General features: G+C 44.5%; 1 protein-coding gene across 10 annotated transcripts in view; it reads right to left on the bottom strand.

Annotated features, from left to right (window-relative positions):
• Nucleotides 1-16649, bottom strand: part of FHOD3 (formin homology 2 domain containing 3) — a 1229746-nt gene that overhangs the window by 263971 nt on the left and 949126 nt on the right. For 5 of the 10 annotated variants that reach the window (XM_085606822.1, XM_085606824.1, XM_085606823.1 and 2 more), the window contains exons 11-12: nucleotides 6303-6401; nucleotides 3131-3532 (exon numbers count right to left, since the gene is read on the bottom strand). The exons of the other annotated variants lie outside the window; for them this stretch is intronic. In XM_085606822.1, the coding sequence (XP_085462948.1) occupies nucleotides 3131-3532; nucleotides 6303-6401 (501 nt within the window). The remainder of the gene's footprint in view (nucleotides 1-3130; nucleotides 3533-6302; nucleotides 6402-16649) is intronic. 10 annotated transcript variants of the gene reach the window in all.

Raw genomic sequence — 16649 nt, 5'->3', positions numbered from 1 at the left:
TTGTGTGTGTGCGGTTGTGTGTGTGGTTGTGTGTGTGTGGTTGTATGTGTGGTTATGTGTGGTTGTTTGTGGTTGTGTGTGTGGTTGTGTTTGGTTGTGTGTGTGGTTGTGTGTGTGCATGTGTGGTTGTGTGTGTGATTGTGTGTGTGTGGTTGTGTGTGGTTGTGGTTGTGTGTGGGTGCAGTTGTGGGTGTGGTTGTGGGTGTGTGTGTGGATGTGTGTGGTTGTGTGTGTGGTTGTGTGTGGTTTTGTGTGTGGTTGTGTGTGTGGTTGTGTGTATGGTTGTGGTTGTGTGCGTTGTGTGTGTGGTTGTGTGTGGTTGTGTGTGTGGTTGTGTGTGTGCGGTTGTGTGTGTGTGTGTGTGTGGTTGGGTGTATGGTTGTGGTTGTGTGTGTGGTTGTGTGTGTAGTTGTGGTTGTGTGTGTGGTTGGGTGCGGGTGCGGTTGTGTGGATGTGTGGTTGTGTGTGGTTGTGTGTGGTTGTGTGTGTGGTTGTGTGTGCGGTTGTATGTGTGGCTGTGTGTGTGGTTGTGTGTGTGGTTGTGTGTATGTGGTTTTGTGTGTGTATGTGGTTGTGGTTATGTGTGTGTGTGGTTGTGTGTGTGTGGTTGTGAGTGTGGTTGGGTGTGGTTGTGTGTGGGTGTGGTTGTGTGGGTGTGGTTGTGTGTGGTTGTGTGTGTGGTTGTGTGGTTGTGTGTGGTTGTGTGTGTGGTTGTGTTTGTTGTGTGTGTAGTGTGTGTGGGTGGTTGTGTGTGTGTGTGGTTGTGTGTGTGTGGTTGTGTGTTTTGTGGTTTTGTGTGTGGTTGTGTGTGTGGTTGCGTGCGTGTGGTTGTGTGTGTGTGTGTGGTTGTGGGTGTGGTTGTGTGTGGTTGTGTGTGTTTGTGTGTGTGGTTGTGTGTGGTTGTGTGTGTGTGGTTGTGTGGTTGTGGGTGTGGTTGTGGGTGTGGTTGTGCGTGTGGTTGTGCGTGTGGTTGTGTGTGGGGTTGTGCGTGGGGTTGTGTGTGTGTGGTTGTGTGTGTGGTTGTGGTTGTGTGTGTGATTGTGGGTGTGGTTGTGTGTGTGTGTGTGGTTGTGTGTATGTGTGTGGTTGTGTGTGTGTGGCTGTATGTGTGGCTGTGTGTGTGGTTGTGGTTGTGTGTGTGGTTGTGGTTGTGTGTGTGACAGTAATACTAAAAGCATATCAAAATAAAGGAACACAAACATTGAGTTTGTGGAAAGAGAAAGCACATTGTAAGTCAAACGGGCGCAGCAAAGCATTAACACAACAACATGTTCTTTGATGTTCTTTGAACGAGAACATCAAAGGGGCGCCGCGAAAGTGATCGCGGGCAAACGTGAAAGTGATCGCGGGCGCTTAATGAGCATGATGAGGTTTGCCATATGGTGCCTCTGCTCCTAAGCGCGCGCCCGTGCACATGCACTGTAGCTCTAGGCTGGCCATGGTAGCATTTTTTGAGCCCTCACTAAAAGTCCTGCCAGACCAGCGCATGCGCTGGGTCAGGCGAGACCTAAAAAGTGTGTCAACGAGGATTTAGGACCCTACAGGGATTTTTTTAGAGTCATATTAGATGATCACCATGTTGGGAAGATTCCCTGACTTGTACATATAAGAACGTGACAATTTAAGTTGGGTCTGGAAGGTTTTTGGCTGCAGTCTTCTGCATTACCTCAAGGTGCTTGGGACAAGCTGAAAACGTCTTTTCGGAACTTTGTCCTAGAGCCAAACTTTCTGCTGCATCTCCTGGTGCCCTGGTAGACTCCTTCTTGTTGTTTAAGTGTGTTCCTGAGTATGACCAATACTTGAATATGGTTATCAACCCTGCCCATGAGCACTTTATGTCAAATTTAGAGTGGGTATTTTACCGTTTGCCACATTTACCTGTTCTTTGATGAAAAAGAGATACATATCAGATCTGTGCTCGATGGGTTGTTGGGTAGCTGAGAATATTGATCATGTTAGCTTTCTGGAGGGCCTATGCTAAACAACGATCACGCTGGATTATTGCAAACTCCTCGGTTTTAGGAATCATCACACAGCTCTTGGAGTATGTAAAACCAATACCAGAAACTGTATTGTGTATTCAATCATGAGATATTTGTCTGAAATATGATATATTAGGTCGAACGCATTGCCAAAATAGTAAGATAACCTTTTTGCACACTTATCACCCTGTGTAGCTCTATGTATTCAGGATAAGCATTGTATATTTATTTTCTCCACTGATGTCTCACTTAAATTTCTTCATAGGATTTTATTTGGCTTCAGGATGCTCTTTCTTTAATGAACTCTTGTCAATTTTTACCCTACCTTAATGGATTTTAAAACATGATGAGATTTGTATTGGTGGAGCGCAATTGTCAAAACGAGTCTGTATTTCTTAGGATAATTCTTTCAAAATGAATTTGTATGTTTTATTATATTTCTTCTTTTAAATCTTTTTTACATTGTACCTTTTATGGTTCTATGGAAGGTAAATAAATGAAACATGATGATGACGGTGTGTTCGTTGTTCGGTAAGGAAGGGCCAGCCCACATTTTGTGACTGGGTCTCTTTATTATTGCCCCGGATATGGATAGCTATTTCTCTCTTCAGAGTGGAATTACTAACATTTCGAGTATTAGTAACTCCAGTAGGATTCTAGGCGGAATAGCTGGAAATTATGATGAATTACCAGGGGCAATCAGTAATCCCGTAGCATATTGTCCAAGTCAAACCCCATTTTCCCTCAGTTTTACACCTGGAGATTTTAGCAGACATACCCTGGGTGAAATACTCCAGTTGAACTGTAAATGCCAGCCTTGTAATTGCAGTGGTGCTGGCAAATCTTATTAAGGGCACCATCGGACTAACCTGAGTGGTTAAAACGAGGCGCTCAGTCTTGATTCATAAATCAAAACTCAAGGCAGAATATTGCAGGTACCATGATAAATGGATGATTGTTAAATAGCTACTGGGAAAGATTATTAGCAACTGAACATATAAGTCAGAAAACCAGTTGATACTTGTACCCATGCACAGAACTCTCCTAGGAAAGCCGGGTTAATGTTGGCAGGTCTACATACACCGAATCGGAAACAACAAACACAGATAACCAGTATAAGCATTAGTAACCAGATGTGGCCAATCTACCTGTTTTCTTGCATGCCCTCTGCTTCTTTTTCCTTCGCACGTACTGGAGAATCGTCAAAGTCATAGGAGAAGAGATGAAACGGACTATGGGGTATATAAGGCAGCCGTTCCACTGATGGGGATGCCTTTGGGGTGGCGGATAACGCTGAATGCTGGGAGGAGTTTAAAGAGAGCGAAGCAGACTCAGATGAAGATGATGGTGAAGCAGACGTTGAACATAGAGTGCAATGGCTTGACAAAGGTGCAGGCACAGACGATGAGGTGGCGGGCAGATTCGGTGCTGTTGCATTGGATGGAAGCAGATCCTCTTGTGAGCCCGGGCCAAGAACAGCCATAGCAGTAAAGCCCTGTGAAGCGCTTTCCTTCTCAACTTGCTCTACTTCTGCTGAAGAGAGCACCTCGCTGCAAGAAAGAGTAGATGGGGAAGCAAGAAGCAGGAGGGCGGGGACATCGATATTAAAAGGACATTATGTAAGGCTCAGAAAAGAGACGCATTTTCTCCTAATCTTCAGACATTTCCTCAAGAAATCATGTCTTAATGGTCTGCCTTCATTTTTGAAAAAGAAAGAACGGTGGTGCTCAATTTAGGGCAACATCTGGTCTCTGGTTAATGCACAATCAAGCTAATGTTATATTTGATCATCAGAGTACAAAGCACATTTTCAATGCTAGTATGACGGTTCCCTGCACCAGGTTAGCATAAAGTGCCTCGAACTGTGTGTGTTTGCAATAGGGTTTGGAATACGCATATGCTTACCATAATCCTGGATATGAGGTATATTGATGCCACTTACCTATGCAAAGTCATATTTTCTAAATATTTTCCCCAATTCAAAAACATTTTACATTAACCCATGTTTGTTTTTATTTAGCATGCAGGGTGCCAGGTGTATAAAACATGTGCAATTAATTTATTCTAATATTGTGTAAGATAAATTTGTAAAATGTTTGGGGTGAAAAATATAGTTACTGTAAATTGAGCAGTCCCAAAATAGGTACTTGCTTTGCAGTGTTGTGCTTGGCGGAGAAAAATATGTGTTGGTGGTTTACCACAGAAATATTCTGAATGCCAGTAGCATGTCCTTATTCATTAGGATTTTGGTGAGCATGTTGAATGGTCTATCATTAAATGACAGCTTGTTAGAATGAGGGTGGATGGTCTATAAGGAACAATCTGCTGGCCTGGTGCATGGAATCCTCTTGTGTTCACAGCCACATGAAGCCAATGTACCCTTCAAAGAAACTCCTAGCCAACAACGGCAACACAGTCACCATAATACTCTGCTACAGGCAACCAGGCTGCAAATCCCTTCTTCAGTCACCATTCATTGATTTAAATTTCAGAATAGCAATGAAAAATACTAGAATGTATTACTAGTGAAGTTCTGCCTAGAAGGAAACTCCCTCACATACTACACAGTCTCATTCTGCATTGAACAAATGAATGAAGTGAGACAATAGCAACTCCTCCATAACTTCCCTTACACTTGCGGGTATTCTCTCATTCTAATCTTTCACCAGAACTCATTAATCAACAAACTGTGTGGCTTAGCTCTCCATTGGACAGACCACTGTGCCACCCCATTATAATCACCCTTCCCAGCCACTGGCCAACACACACATCCTGCACATGCAAGACCTGATCCCGAAAGTCACCATGTTAAAAGTCGCCCATAACATTAATCTAACCTCGCATAGTTTAAAACACGCACACAAAAACCACAGACATATTCGCTTCAAAAGAAGACCACCTAATTTTGACAGTCTCCACTGCTAGTCGCCACCCATGCCAACAATTCATGATCATCTTTCACATGATAACCCCGGCCAGACAAGATCCAATATCAAACAAATCCACCTTATTAAAGTGCTTTTCCTCTGATATCCCTCGTCACAAATTCATCACGTACTACAAACTCCAACTTCCGCATCCTCTGACTGCACACACAGCCATGTATTGTCTCCAAGTGGTCGAGATCACTGCAGCTGGACTGGCAGCTGGAAACAAGCTCTGCCATTCAGTTTTGCCGTCAGTGTAATCTCTGTACTGGTTCTTGGTGACCAACAGAATCCCTTTTAGAATCTTATCCATAACACGCAAAAGCATCTGTAATAAGGGCCCAAACATCTCAACAACATTGTGTCCTTAGACAAAATGCTTCTCTACAGCATATAAACTCACTGTGGCTCGAAAGGAGACTGAGCCTTCGCTGTCCAAGGACCATAACTCTGGAGTACACTCCCTACCACCTTATGAAACACAGCCTATCCCTGTGTCATAGTAAAATACTCAGTTCTCCTCTTTCCTCATCTGTTTGCAGTGCTGCACTATACAACTTTTTTCATTCCATTGTTAATCGATTTGAAAGGTACTACAAGTCGCTGCAAGGCCGCTTCATGCTATCTTTGTTAAAGTTGTCAACTGGTGTGACATGGGCAATGGTCATTTACTATGAACAAAAACATTTCGCTGTGATTGTGCTTCTAGGACCAGGACTGTATGACATCAAAATAGACTTACCTCCCAGCACGCAGGGAAGCCTCCCAGAATATAACATTGCACATTTTGGCAAAGATATTCCATATATAAAACTACTTTTGTTTTATATATATGTGCAGTTGTGATAAAGTTAATTGTGGTTTACAGCCGAAGTTCTGCCAACTCTCTTTGTATTATTATCAATACAAAGAAAAATTAACATCACTGGCCTATCAGGAAGAGTGTGTACATTTCAAAATAATATTGCAATGGGTGAGGTATTTCGTTTTTAGAAAACTAAAATCTTGACCAGGCCCAGCAACAATTAAGCAAATGGTTGGACCAATGCTCTCCTGCATCAACAATTGTGTTCCAAAGTGTTGATTTGAAAGGCTTGTAAAATCAGGCGTGGCAGCACCAGTACAGAGTTTGCTGAACTTCTCTCTGCAGCGGTAACTTAGGTGCACAAATGTTAACATATAACTTCGTAAATTAGTTGCAAAGGAATTTGTGTAAAATAATGCAAATAATGGCATTATTTTATTAACTATTAGTGTTACTTCATAAAGGATGAAGCAAGGGTTTGGAAAGGGGTGTGAAGCATTTGGTAAGTCTTTGGGATTGCTAGCGGGAGGAGGAAGGGTATAGTTTTTGGAGGTGAGGTCAGGATGGGAGGACACCAAAACCTGGTACCTGACTTCCACCTGTCTAGAGGCCTCTTCCTCCCCCTCATCCTCTGTATTGGACTCGGTGACGGGCAGGCCTTCTTGCTCCTCTTCATCTTCCTCCTCTCTGTGAGCAGGCCAGGAGAAGAGCCGCACAATTGGACATAAAGAGAAAGGTGGAAGAATGCATGAGATGAATCACCACATAAAAAAGAAACAATGGGAGACACATAGAACAAGGGTAGGCTGTGGAAATACAGAGTCCACCATCTTGTCAGCAAACGCATGAGACACAGAACTGTACTGATCATAGAAAGAGGATTTGGGGAAACAAAAATTGTGAAGTGTGAAGACTTTCTAAAGGTGCAACAGTCATCATGTTTCAATGTCCAGCAGCTCGTAGGCATCTTGGCTTTCAGCAGCACATTATATTTCAAGAAATCTGTTTAACCACAAAGTATAATAACATATAAATGAGATTCGAGTTAATTTCTAACACTGACCGCTGTTTAATTGCTTCCTGGTACCATATACGCCATAAGAGGAGTGGAGTGCACCATCCTCTAAAGTGGGCAATACATTCTAGAGCCAAGACTAAGCACTAGCCACTAGAGCCGGACTGGGACAGAAAAACGGCCCACACACTACCTGTGAGCTCAGCCTGATTGCCCTATAGGTCAGTTTGACCCTTCAGCCAGACCATCATTAACACCTTTACTGCTGTGAACCGGAGTGGCCAGTACAAATAAGAGAGGTTATAAATAAGAGAGGTTATTGGACTCGACAGACAACGAGGAAGGAAAATTAAATAAATAATTCATTTCCCCTCCTGGTTGTCTGAATGTCTGTCGAGTCATCCAGCCCTCCCCACCGCCCTAACCTGCACGGGCCGCTCCGGGCTGAGATGGCTCTTTTTGTCTGAAGCATTTAAGTATTACAATAGAGACGGGTAAATACCTCCCCTTTCAGCCCTAAACCAGTCCTTATAAAGGGTTGAACTAGGCTAGCACTATGAGCAATCGTGGTCTAAGTGCTAGGATGTTGTTTTCCGATCCAGAAAACTGCCAGCTCCCGAGAGGAAGCGTTTAGTGCAACAGGAGCAGCATTCTGCGGGACATGTATGGTGAGGCGACGAGTACCTGCCCTATACTTCCCATGGCAGCCTGTGCGCTTCACGGATTATACCGCGACTCGATGGCGCACGGTTACTTTCTAGGAGGCCTTGTGTACGGTTTCATCCTTTCCCCCTGAAAGGGAAGGGTCCCAACATTCTTGAAGTTCTACTTTGCTCTTCCTGGAGAGGAGCCAGGCATCTGCTGCGGCACAAACCCCCACAGGCCGCCGGCCATGCCTGGTGATGGGGCTAGTGTCAGATTTATGGGGCCTTCAGCTAGGTCACCTTGGCTTACAGCAATACGCGCAGTAATGGATGGGACAGCGGGGATGCCAAATGCTGCAACGTCACAGATGTGAAGAAAAGCTCCTATTATATACGGTGCGAGCGCAACAATTGTCCAGCAATAATTTGCACGGCAGGCTTCAAACATTGCTGCAGGACAGCCATGAAACGAGCGGAAACCAGCCTGGGGTAGTCTTCTGATCTTCGGTAGGGGTTTCCTACCAAGTAACAATCCACATCCGGGCCGTTCATAATTGTGTGTAATGCGCAAATGCAGAACTGTGGATGGAGCTGTCAAACTTGAAATATCTCCTGCAACTTCCCCTATGGAAATGTTTCCCGTTTAGTGCCTCAAGCATCAGATCGGGTCAAGCAGCCATTTAGCCTGAATGTTGCCCTATACTTAGTATAATATTAATAATATTGAACATACAGAAAACAAAGCAAAGTCACGTTGTTATTGCCCACGCACTGGTACTCATTTCATCCGCCTCAGCAGGATGAAAGGATTGTTTTTAACTCAGCAGATGTTTATGCATAGAAGATAAGACTTGGAAATCGTTTCCAGGTGTTTCATGAGAAATCCATTCCAAGGGTCCTGATGTACCTTTCTGTATGCACTCCGCGGAGACCTAACCCGCCAGCATCGTAGCACGCAGGGCACCCACAAGCATCTTGGACCTCCAGGGAAGGGTTGTGCTCTAACCATTACCCAACTGATATGGGTGGCATTTCACACGTAAGACAATAGAAAAAATGAGGAAAAACACAAAAGTATTACTTTTCATACACATTCTACATTTTATGGCAATGTGTTCCGCTAGGGAGAAAGCTTTGCATTGGCTGCACAGAATATTTTGTGGTGTCTCCGCTTTCAACCAATAAGACACAGTGGAGGGCATCAATAGATACTTGTGGAGCCTACGACTATAGTCAGATCTACATCAGTCTGGTCATGTTTCTGGGGGACCAACCTGTTCTACCAGATTGCAAGTCCACATTTTGTACATGTAAGAAACACTACAGGAACAGAATACAATAACTCTCACACCGGCTATAATCTGTCGTCCATCCTGACGAATTCGGGATTACATTTCAACCAGTGCCATTGCTTAATCCACTGATACAGTTGGTGGTCACACAGATAAGGCACTTTGACAAGTGTAGAGAGGTAGGCCATGGGCTTATCAGGGGCAGACGGTCAGTCATAGAGGAACAGACTCTTGATAGGTACATCTCGTGTGCCTTCAAAGCATATTTCCCCCATGAGCAAACCCAGCAATTATTGGTAGTGGCTTTGTAAGAAATATACATATTTTCTGGAGTAGTGTGCAAAATTAGACCCTAAAGGCTGTGGGTCTGATACCATATTAGCCAACATAGACATACATGGAGACACGCACAAGTACCAGGCAGTTGAGATTCTGGCACGTACCCTGCAGGTCATGACACAGAAAATGGCAATGCAGGAGCTGGTGGGGACCAGAAACTGATGGATCATCACCTGCGGCCACAACCCACCTCTAACTGGAACAGCTGAAAATCGGTTGCTTCTTCATTTACAAATAAACCATCACAGAAGCCCACATCCAGATTGAAGGGGTGTTTGCCTTAAATGTGCTGAAGAAGGCAGTAACAACATCTCTTAATATGAGCTGACACGAGAGTCGGCACAATCTTGTGCTTGTGGTGAGATTGGCAAACACCTTTCGTTTTCAGCAAGCAATGAAAAAGCTGATTGGGCAACCACTGAACTGTGAGCGAATGGGGTTCAATAGAGTGCGGTCTATACACTGATGCCAAGTTTCAAGCTCCACTTCCCCATCCCTAACTTTGGTCTTGCTAATCAACAAGATGTCGATCATCTGCAATTTGGAAGCGATCTCCTGCAATTGTAGATGTTGAAGACTTTCTGGTGCATAATATCGAAAGATATTTTGTGGTTGCCTTCAGTGTAGTACCGAAACAGGAGACAAGGAATTTCTGGTTTCCTCAGCTATTCCGTAACCCACATGTCATTCACTGTTTTTCTGGACACGGCTGAGGGCTTTGCAGACTGATGGATATTGGATTAGTTGAAATTGATCCTCGGGGTGAGGTCTGGGGTGTGGATGGCATAGCAGTCATTTACCCTGCTTCATGTTCCTCTTAGGACAGCCGGAGGTACTTTTTTGCAGAGGCTTGTGTTTGGCAAAGCTCAGAACCATGAGCACACTTTCAAATATGGAGCATGCTACCAATTGAACAGATTGCAAAGAGCTTAACTAGAACTTATGCCTCCTTGTCTCTAACCACCGACCACCCAGCATATGCAACTGATTCTCACTGCAACCCTCTCATCCCATTTAAAATGCACTGTATTATTTATTTATGTACCCCCTGAGTTGCAAAAACATTTTTGTGTAAAGCATTCAGCCGCGTCTTGGGTAAGGTCCACACAATATGAATGACACTTATGACATAAAATGAAATAACAAGAATGCATTTACAGAGTAAACATTTATACCTTGATACATTTTCTGTGTCACTAGTTGAAGGTTTCAGCCTGGTTCCTAGGGCCTGAGCCTCACTGTGTGAATGTTGAAATACAAAGAGTTCTCTTGGTATCAACCAGGATTCAGATGATTCTCTCAAGATATACTTCTATGCAACTCAAAGAGAGTCACAGTTGGATCCATTGGAAAATTGATTTTGCCGCACTTGTTGTTCCTGCAGTAGCAGGTCTAGAAATGTTTTAGTACATCGTCATGCCTACAATCGGTGAAGCACAGGAAACCAAAGCCTATGTTTATGGCGAACTCAAAAAAGGTGCAACAGAAAGCAAGTTTTTGTGGGCATCATCATCAAACATACACGGTATGATGTCAGCTTCCTTGTCTTCTCATGAAGATCCTTTAGGCCTGTGTAAGCACAGCACACCATAGTCTCTATTAATAGTCTTAGTTCGTGGACAGCTCACGAGTTCATGCATTGCTGCCACAACTGTGGGTAACACCGTGCAGGCAGGCTGACGACGAGCCAACCTTCCTGCATGCCCTCCCATAACATCGTTATCTTCATTTATCCTATTTATGTGTTGTATTGTCCAGTGATATTATGAAGGTGTAAGCAACCCTGGGGGAAATAAATCCCTCCAAGATACAACTGAGCTATGTTACCAAGGTGACCAAAGAGGGTGGAAAATGTGTAGCAATCCCAAATGGAGGGAGTAGTTTTCCCAGATCCATGAACACCTTCAATAATTACTCTTTTTTAAACAAATTCACTTTTCTTGTAAGTCTTCTGGAATATGGAGCATTTATTTACTTAAATCACATATCGAGATGGCTGGATCTGGCTCAATGTCAATGCTACAGGCATCTCTTCAAGCTACAGGCCTGCACAACACATGCTCAGATTCGCGTGAAGGTTAACCTGGCCGGTCAAAAATATGTCCTCAACACCAGCTTTAGTTTTTTTGTGTACCAAGCTTGTCATATCCAAGCAGGGATCTTTAAAAAGACTCTTGTGGGACACAGAGCAGGAACAGGAATTATTTCTCTACGCTCTCTTCCAGGTGGCCATGGATTTATTTGCTGCTGCTTCTAGAGACCTAGTGCAGGCCGCATTACTCCCGAAAAGTCTCTCGAAGCTTCAGTTGAAGCAAGCAAGGTTAATATCAGCCCAAGAGATCTAAACATCATCAACTCAAAAAGGATTGCTGATTTAAAAACTGCTCTATACCAACAAATAACTCATGCAGCGTACTTATCACTTCCAATCAATCTTACCGTCAAGCATCAAGTGTTTGCGATTTGGCCCAATTCCATTTAAATCGTACAAGTCAGGTCGTTTGACCGGCAACCAGGACGTTTCATGCAAGGGATGTGGTTTCAGACAGAAATCACGTTCACATATTCTATGCTTGTGCCCTCATTTGACTCCCCTTGGATGATATTGATTGCTACCAGTCTTCAGGAAATTGAACATCAGGGCCTCCAATACTGGGACTATAGAATGCTTAAGAGAGACTTACGCCAACTAACAGCAAGATTTATGAAGTTTCTGGTGATTGCTTCATCAATGCTTAAAAATGTAACAACATGACCTTAAAGCTTAAGTCCGGTGCCTGTACCCCCGACCACCAGGGTGTTGGCCCTGATTGACATGTCCTTCCTTTGACTTTATGAGTGGTCTTAACGTTTTTTCGTAAAAAAATAATTTGCTTCTTGCTCTCAGACAATGGAGGACACATATTTTGTTCATTTTGTGGAAGGCCCTCAAATTGCACTGAAATTTTCACCTAATTTGTATTTGTTAGATCTGGGGGTCTCTAGTTGGCAGAGGTATTCACCTTAGACCAAATAGGGACCCTTGCTTCTAGTCAGGGTACAGGGACACACACGGTAGATAACCCCTGCTCACCCTCTAGGTAGCTTGGCTCGAGCAGACAGGCTTATCCCCAAGGCAATGTGTAAGGTATTTGCACGTAGACACCACAATGACCCCTCCTCCGCACACCACAAACTTAGACCACACAGGTGAGTTATATAAAAAAATAATATATCTTTATCTAGTTTCCGCAGTTGAAATCAAGCATCACAGGTTTACACAATAATCGCTTTCTTGGTTGGTCGGGATCGTCGGACGATAGTCTCTAGTCTCTTGAGTGATTCAATACTCACTGAGAATGAATCGGTTTGTAGGCTCTCGATGTTTTAGGCAGCTACGTTGCTCCGGCGGTGTCACTGCGCTCGTTGCACGAGCGCTCCTCGGGCTGTTCGATGCAAGGATTCCACAACTCCCTCGACGAGCCCCCAGTGACGATGTCGACGTCACCGGCGTCAGCCACTCACTGCGCGGCTTTGTAGAGCAGGGAAATACGACTCTCGGTCTGCTTCAGGCCTCCGGGTTGCGGCAAGGCACGTGCCGATGAGCACGTCGATCTTCTTGGTGCGGCAACCGGTGTCAGGCCCGGCTCGGTGCGGTACTCTCCAGCAAGACAGAGAGCAGCCAGCCCACCTCACAGGCAGATGTCGAGAAGCTTGGTAGAACAGTCCCCGATCCCTGCGGCACACAGCAGCGCAGGTGGGACACAGCAGAGTCTTGAGTTCTTGGCAACCTTTCTATCCCTGGGTTGCGAAACAGGAGGCCAGCTCTTCTCAGGCCCTTGGAGATTCAGTTGAAGACACAGCACACAGCAAAGTCTTGTTTGGTCAAGTGGATAGGGTCAGCACACAGCAAGACACCTTCTCCTCCTCAGCTTCAGTTGCACAGCAGAACAGGTCAGCCTTTAGAGCACACAGCACGGCGATCTTCCTTTAGTTCTTCCGCGGTCCGTCTTTCAGCAGAGGTTCCTCTTGATGGTCGAATCTAAAAATCTGTTGTCAGGGGTCTTGTACTTATACCCCTAAAAGTCTTTGAAGTCTTTGTGCAAGTGGGTCCTGAGCCCGGTCTGATCCAGTTCTGGGTGTTGTTGGAGCACTTTGTTTTCCTGGTCTCTACATTCTTTTCAGAGTGAGGGGCAGAGTCGTCAGCCGCCCAGCAGGAGGTGGAGCCAGCGGAGTGGCAGGCAGGCACAGCCCTATTCAATCCCAGGTGCTATCTCCTCCCTCCACTCTCCTTGCGATTGTCGCCATTCAGCAGAGGGCTGACTCGGTCAACCTCCCGGGGGATCCCCAGCCCCTGTCACTCTCAAACCAGACAGTCAATCCACAAGCGCGCCCCGGCACACAGAAGGGTCAGACAAGAGAACAGCTACTCTCTAAAAAGTACTGTTCTCCAACTCAGGATTTAAAAACAATCTCTCCTAAAAGATGTGTTATCAAATGCTGAGCTCAGGGATATCAAACACTCATGTCTTATCTTGTTCGTATGAGAAGATAGGCGGATAGCCATCGGCACCCGCCTCCCTCATGTTAGCCTATGGAACAAGATAGCCTTGCAGTAGTGAACACACAAAATGGCCGGTGTTCACTACCAGAACATGTTACCTGCACTAGTACATGCTCTACCTTCTACATACACTGCACCCTGCCCAGGGGGGTACCTTGGGCCTTCCATAGGGATGACTGACGTGTATGAAAAGGGAAGGGTTAGGCCCGGCCAGTGTGGACACTGGCCAGGGGGACATGGCAGTCCGGGGACTGCAGGCAGGCCTGCGGCGGCAGGCCTGAGACACTGTTTTAGGGCTACACAGGTGGGTGGCGCAATCAGCGCTGCAGACCCCCTAGTAGCATCCGTCATCACCAGCCCTGGCACACACAGTGCACTTTACTAGGGACTTCATGGTGATACAGATGTGCCAATCAGGTATATCCAATCAATGCGATATTTTACACAGGGAGCACTTACACTCTGGCACTGATTAGCAGTGACAGAGTGTCCAAAGCATCTAAACCAGCATATCGAAATCCAGTACAGCATCGAAAATCCAGGTAACAGAGGCAAAAGATAGGGGAAAAAACCCACGCCAAGGATGTCAGGTCTAACAGTATTTGTATATGTGACCTCTAAACTGGCATGTGGCCTTTTGACTGCTGTCTGTACAAACAGTTCTTTGCTGTTTTTAACACTCATGCTATGTTATTACCCACCTTGGTAGAAGCCTTGTATGGTTTGTTTTTAGACATCACAGTGATTGAGACATATCTTAGTTGAACGGTACTTTTAGCATTCTGTGCTTTTGATTGTTGTCTTCTAGTTTCTTGTTCTCAGACAATGAAGGAGGGAGGACTGTTCATTTGGCATTTTTTGTGGAAGGCCCGAAAATTGCACTTATACTTTCACTCATTTTGTACTTTTATTTGTGACATCTAAACTGGCATGTGGCCTTTTTGACGGCTGCTTGTACAAAGAGTATTTTGATGCTATCTGTAATCCTCGTGTTATTCTATTTCTCTACCTTGGTAGAAGCTTTGCATGTTTTTTTTCAGATCTCATAGCGATTGAGTCATATCTTATTTGAACTGTACTTTTAGGGTTCTGAGCTTTTTATTTCTTTTTTGTTGTTGTAATGTTTGCTATGATTTTAAATAATCAAGCAACAGAATAAATGTTGAACTAGGAAGTCTTCTGGATTGCGGGGAGTAGTGTAGAATCATCTATAATGCCACTAGTTTTGCATTATTATTGCTCAACGTTTACTTATCCAAACCTGCCTCTTCTAGGGCCTTCTTCGTAATGGGAGATTTCCACATCTACAATGATCCTAATACGGTCCAAGATTCACATTTCTCCTGTTTCTCAACTGTTTCCCCTACAGGGTACATAATGTCCCTCTCCCCTCTACCAATCATGGGAATTCTTTGCATTCAGAGGGTTTACTCCTTCTATTGTTTGCAAACATTTGTTCAAGGGGAATAGGAGTACCCCCAAAAAAAACCTTTCTCTCCCATTGTTTTTCTATAATTCTTTGCATTCGCCAAGAGAGGCTAGGCCCAGCTTATCAAGCTGTATCGTTGGTCTTACTGGTTGCCACTTGTTTACGGTGTTGCATGTCTGCATTTTGCCCCCCCTCCAAATTATGGTAGCCATGCCAGGCCCCTGAAATGAAATTTCATTGTGAGCGTTTTCCAGGATACCCAAATAAAGATCACCTCTATAGTCCACAGGAGGACCAATTGCTGCTGGCATACTTGTGCAAGGCCTTAGGCTAATCCTAATTTTCACATTTGTTTTACTGCCTTTCTTCTTTGTGAGAAGTTGTTCTTGATCCACCCCTAAACTATTACCCATATGGAGAATTTTAGGGGTCAGACTCGCTCTACAGAAGTCCAAGGAAGATGCCATTTTTCATTAGTCTCAGCAACACGTCCGCTCCTTTTGCAACCAGGGTAGGTTTTACCCACTTGTTTAATCCTTTTTCTCAAAGATTTCCAGTGACACCTTCACATTAAATAGAAGCTCTTCTTTCCTTTTGAACGCCTGTTGGACTTGGCCTTTTTTGCAGGGTTATCCCCAAACGTTTTGCTTCTTCCTCCTATTTTTTCCTGACCTGTTGTTGTTGGTTTTAGGACTCTGGGCACTTTACCGCTGCTAATCAGTGCTAAAGTGCATATGCTCTCTGTGTAAATTGTGAACATGATCAGCTATCCATCACTGGCATATTTGACTTACTGGTCAGTCCCTAGTAAAGTGAACTAAGTGTGCCAGGGCTGGTAAATTGAATGCTCAAGTGGGCCTGCAGCACTGATTGTGCAACCCACATGAGTAGCTCTGAAAAGGTAACTCAGACCTGCCACTGCAGTGTCTGTGCACAGTTGTTAACTGCCACGTCGACTTTGCAAGTGCACCCACTTGCTAGACACTAACATTCCCTCTTCTTACATGTCAGTCACCCCTAAGGTAGGCCCAAGGTACCCCTGTGGGCAGGGTGCAGAGTATGTGAAAGGTAGGACATGTACTGGTGTCTGTGACATGTCCCGATAGTGACATACAGCCAATTTAGTTTTTCAGTATTGAAAGGCTATCTTGTCCCATAGGAGAGAATGGTGAATGCTTTGTAACATTTTACAAGCATATCTTCCCATAGGGATAAGATAGAAAAATAAAGTTTAGCCTCTCTGAACTTAAAATTTAATAACACATCTTTTACTAAAGATGGTTTTTAAATAGTGTGTTCGAAAATGGCACTTTTACAAAGTAGCATTTTCTTATTTAACCATTCTGTGTACCTCTGCCTGTTTGTGTATTTACGGTCTGGTTTAGGAGTGACAGGGGCTGGGGAGGTGCATTCTCTCAGGCAGCACTAGGTTGAATAGGCCTGATCTGCATTTGGAGTGATGGGAGGAGTAGCACCTGTACCTGAATAGGACTGTGCCTGTCTTCCACAATGCTGACTCCGCCCCCCTGTGGTGTGTCTGTAGCCAAGGCTCACACTGACAATGGAAGTTGTTGTGCACTTGCAGAGTGCCCCCCAGAACTGGTTTGAACTGGGCTCAGATACTCTTGCACAAAGAGAACAAAGACATTTTGGGTTATAAGTATTAGACCTAA

The sequence above is a fragment of the Triturus cristatus genome, chromosome 5_2, assembly GCF_964204655.1.
Source record: "Triturus cristatus chromosome 5_2, aTriCri1.1, whole genome shotgun sequence".
NCBI classification, from domain to species: Eukaryota; Metazoa; Chordata; class Amphibia; order Caudata; family Salamandridae; genus Triturus; species Triturus cristatus.
This window is presented reverse-complemented; position numbering and strand designations above follow the sequence as displayed.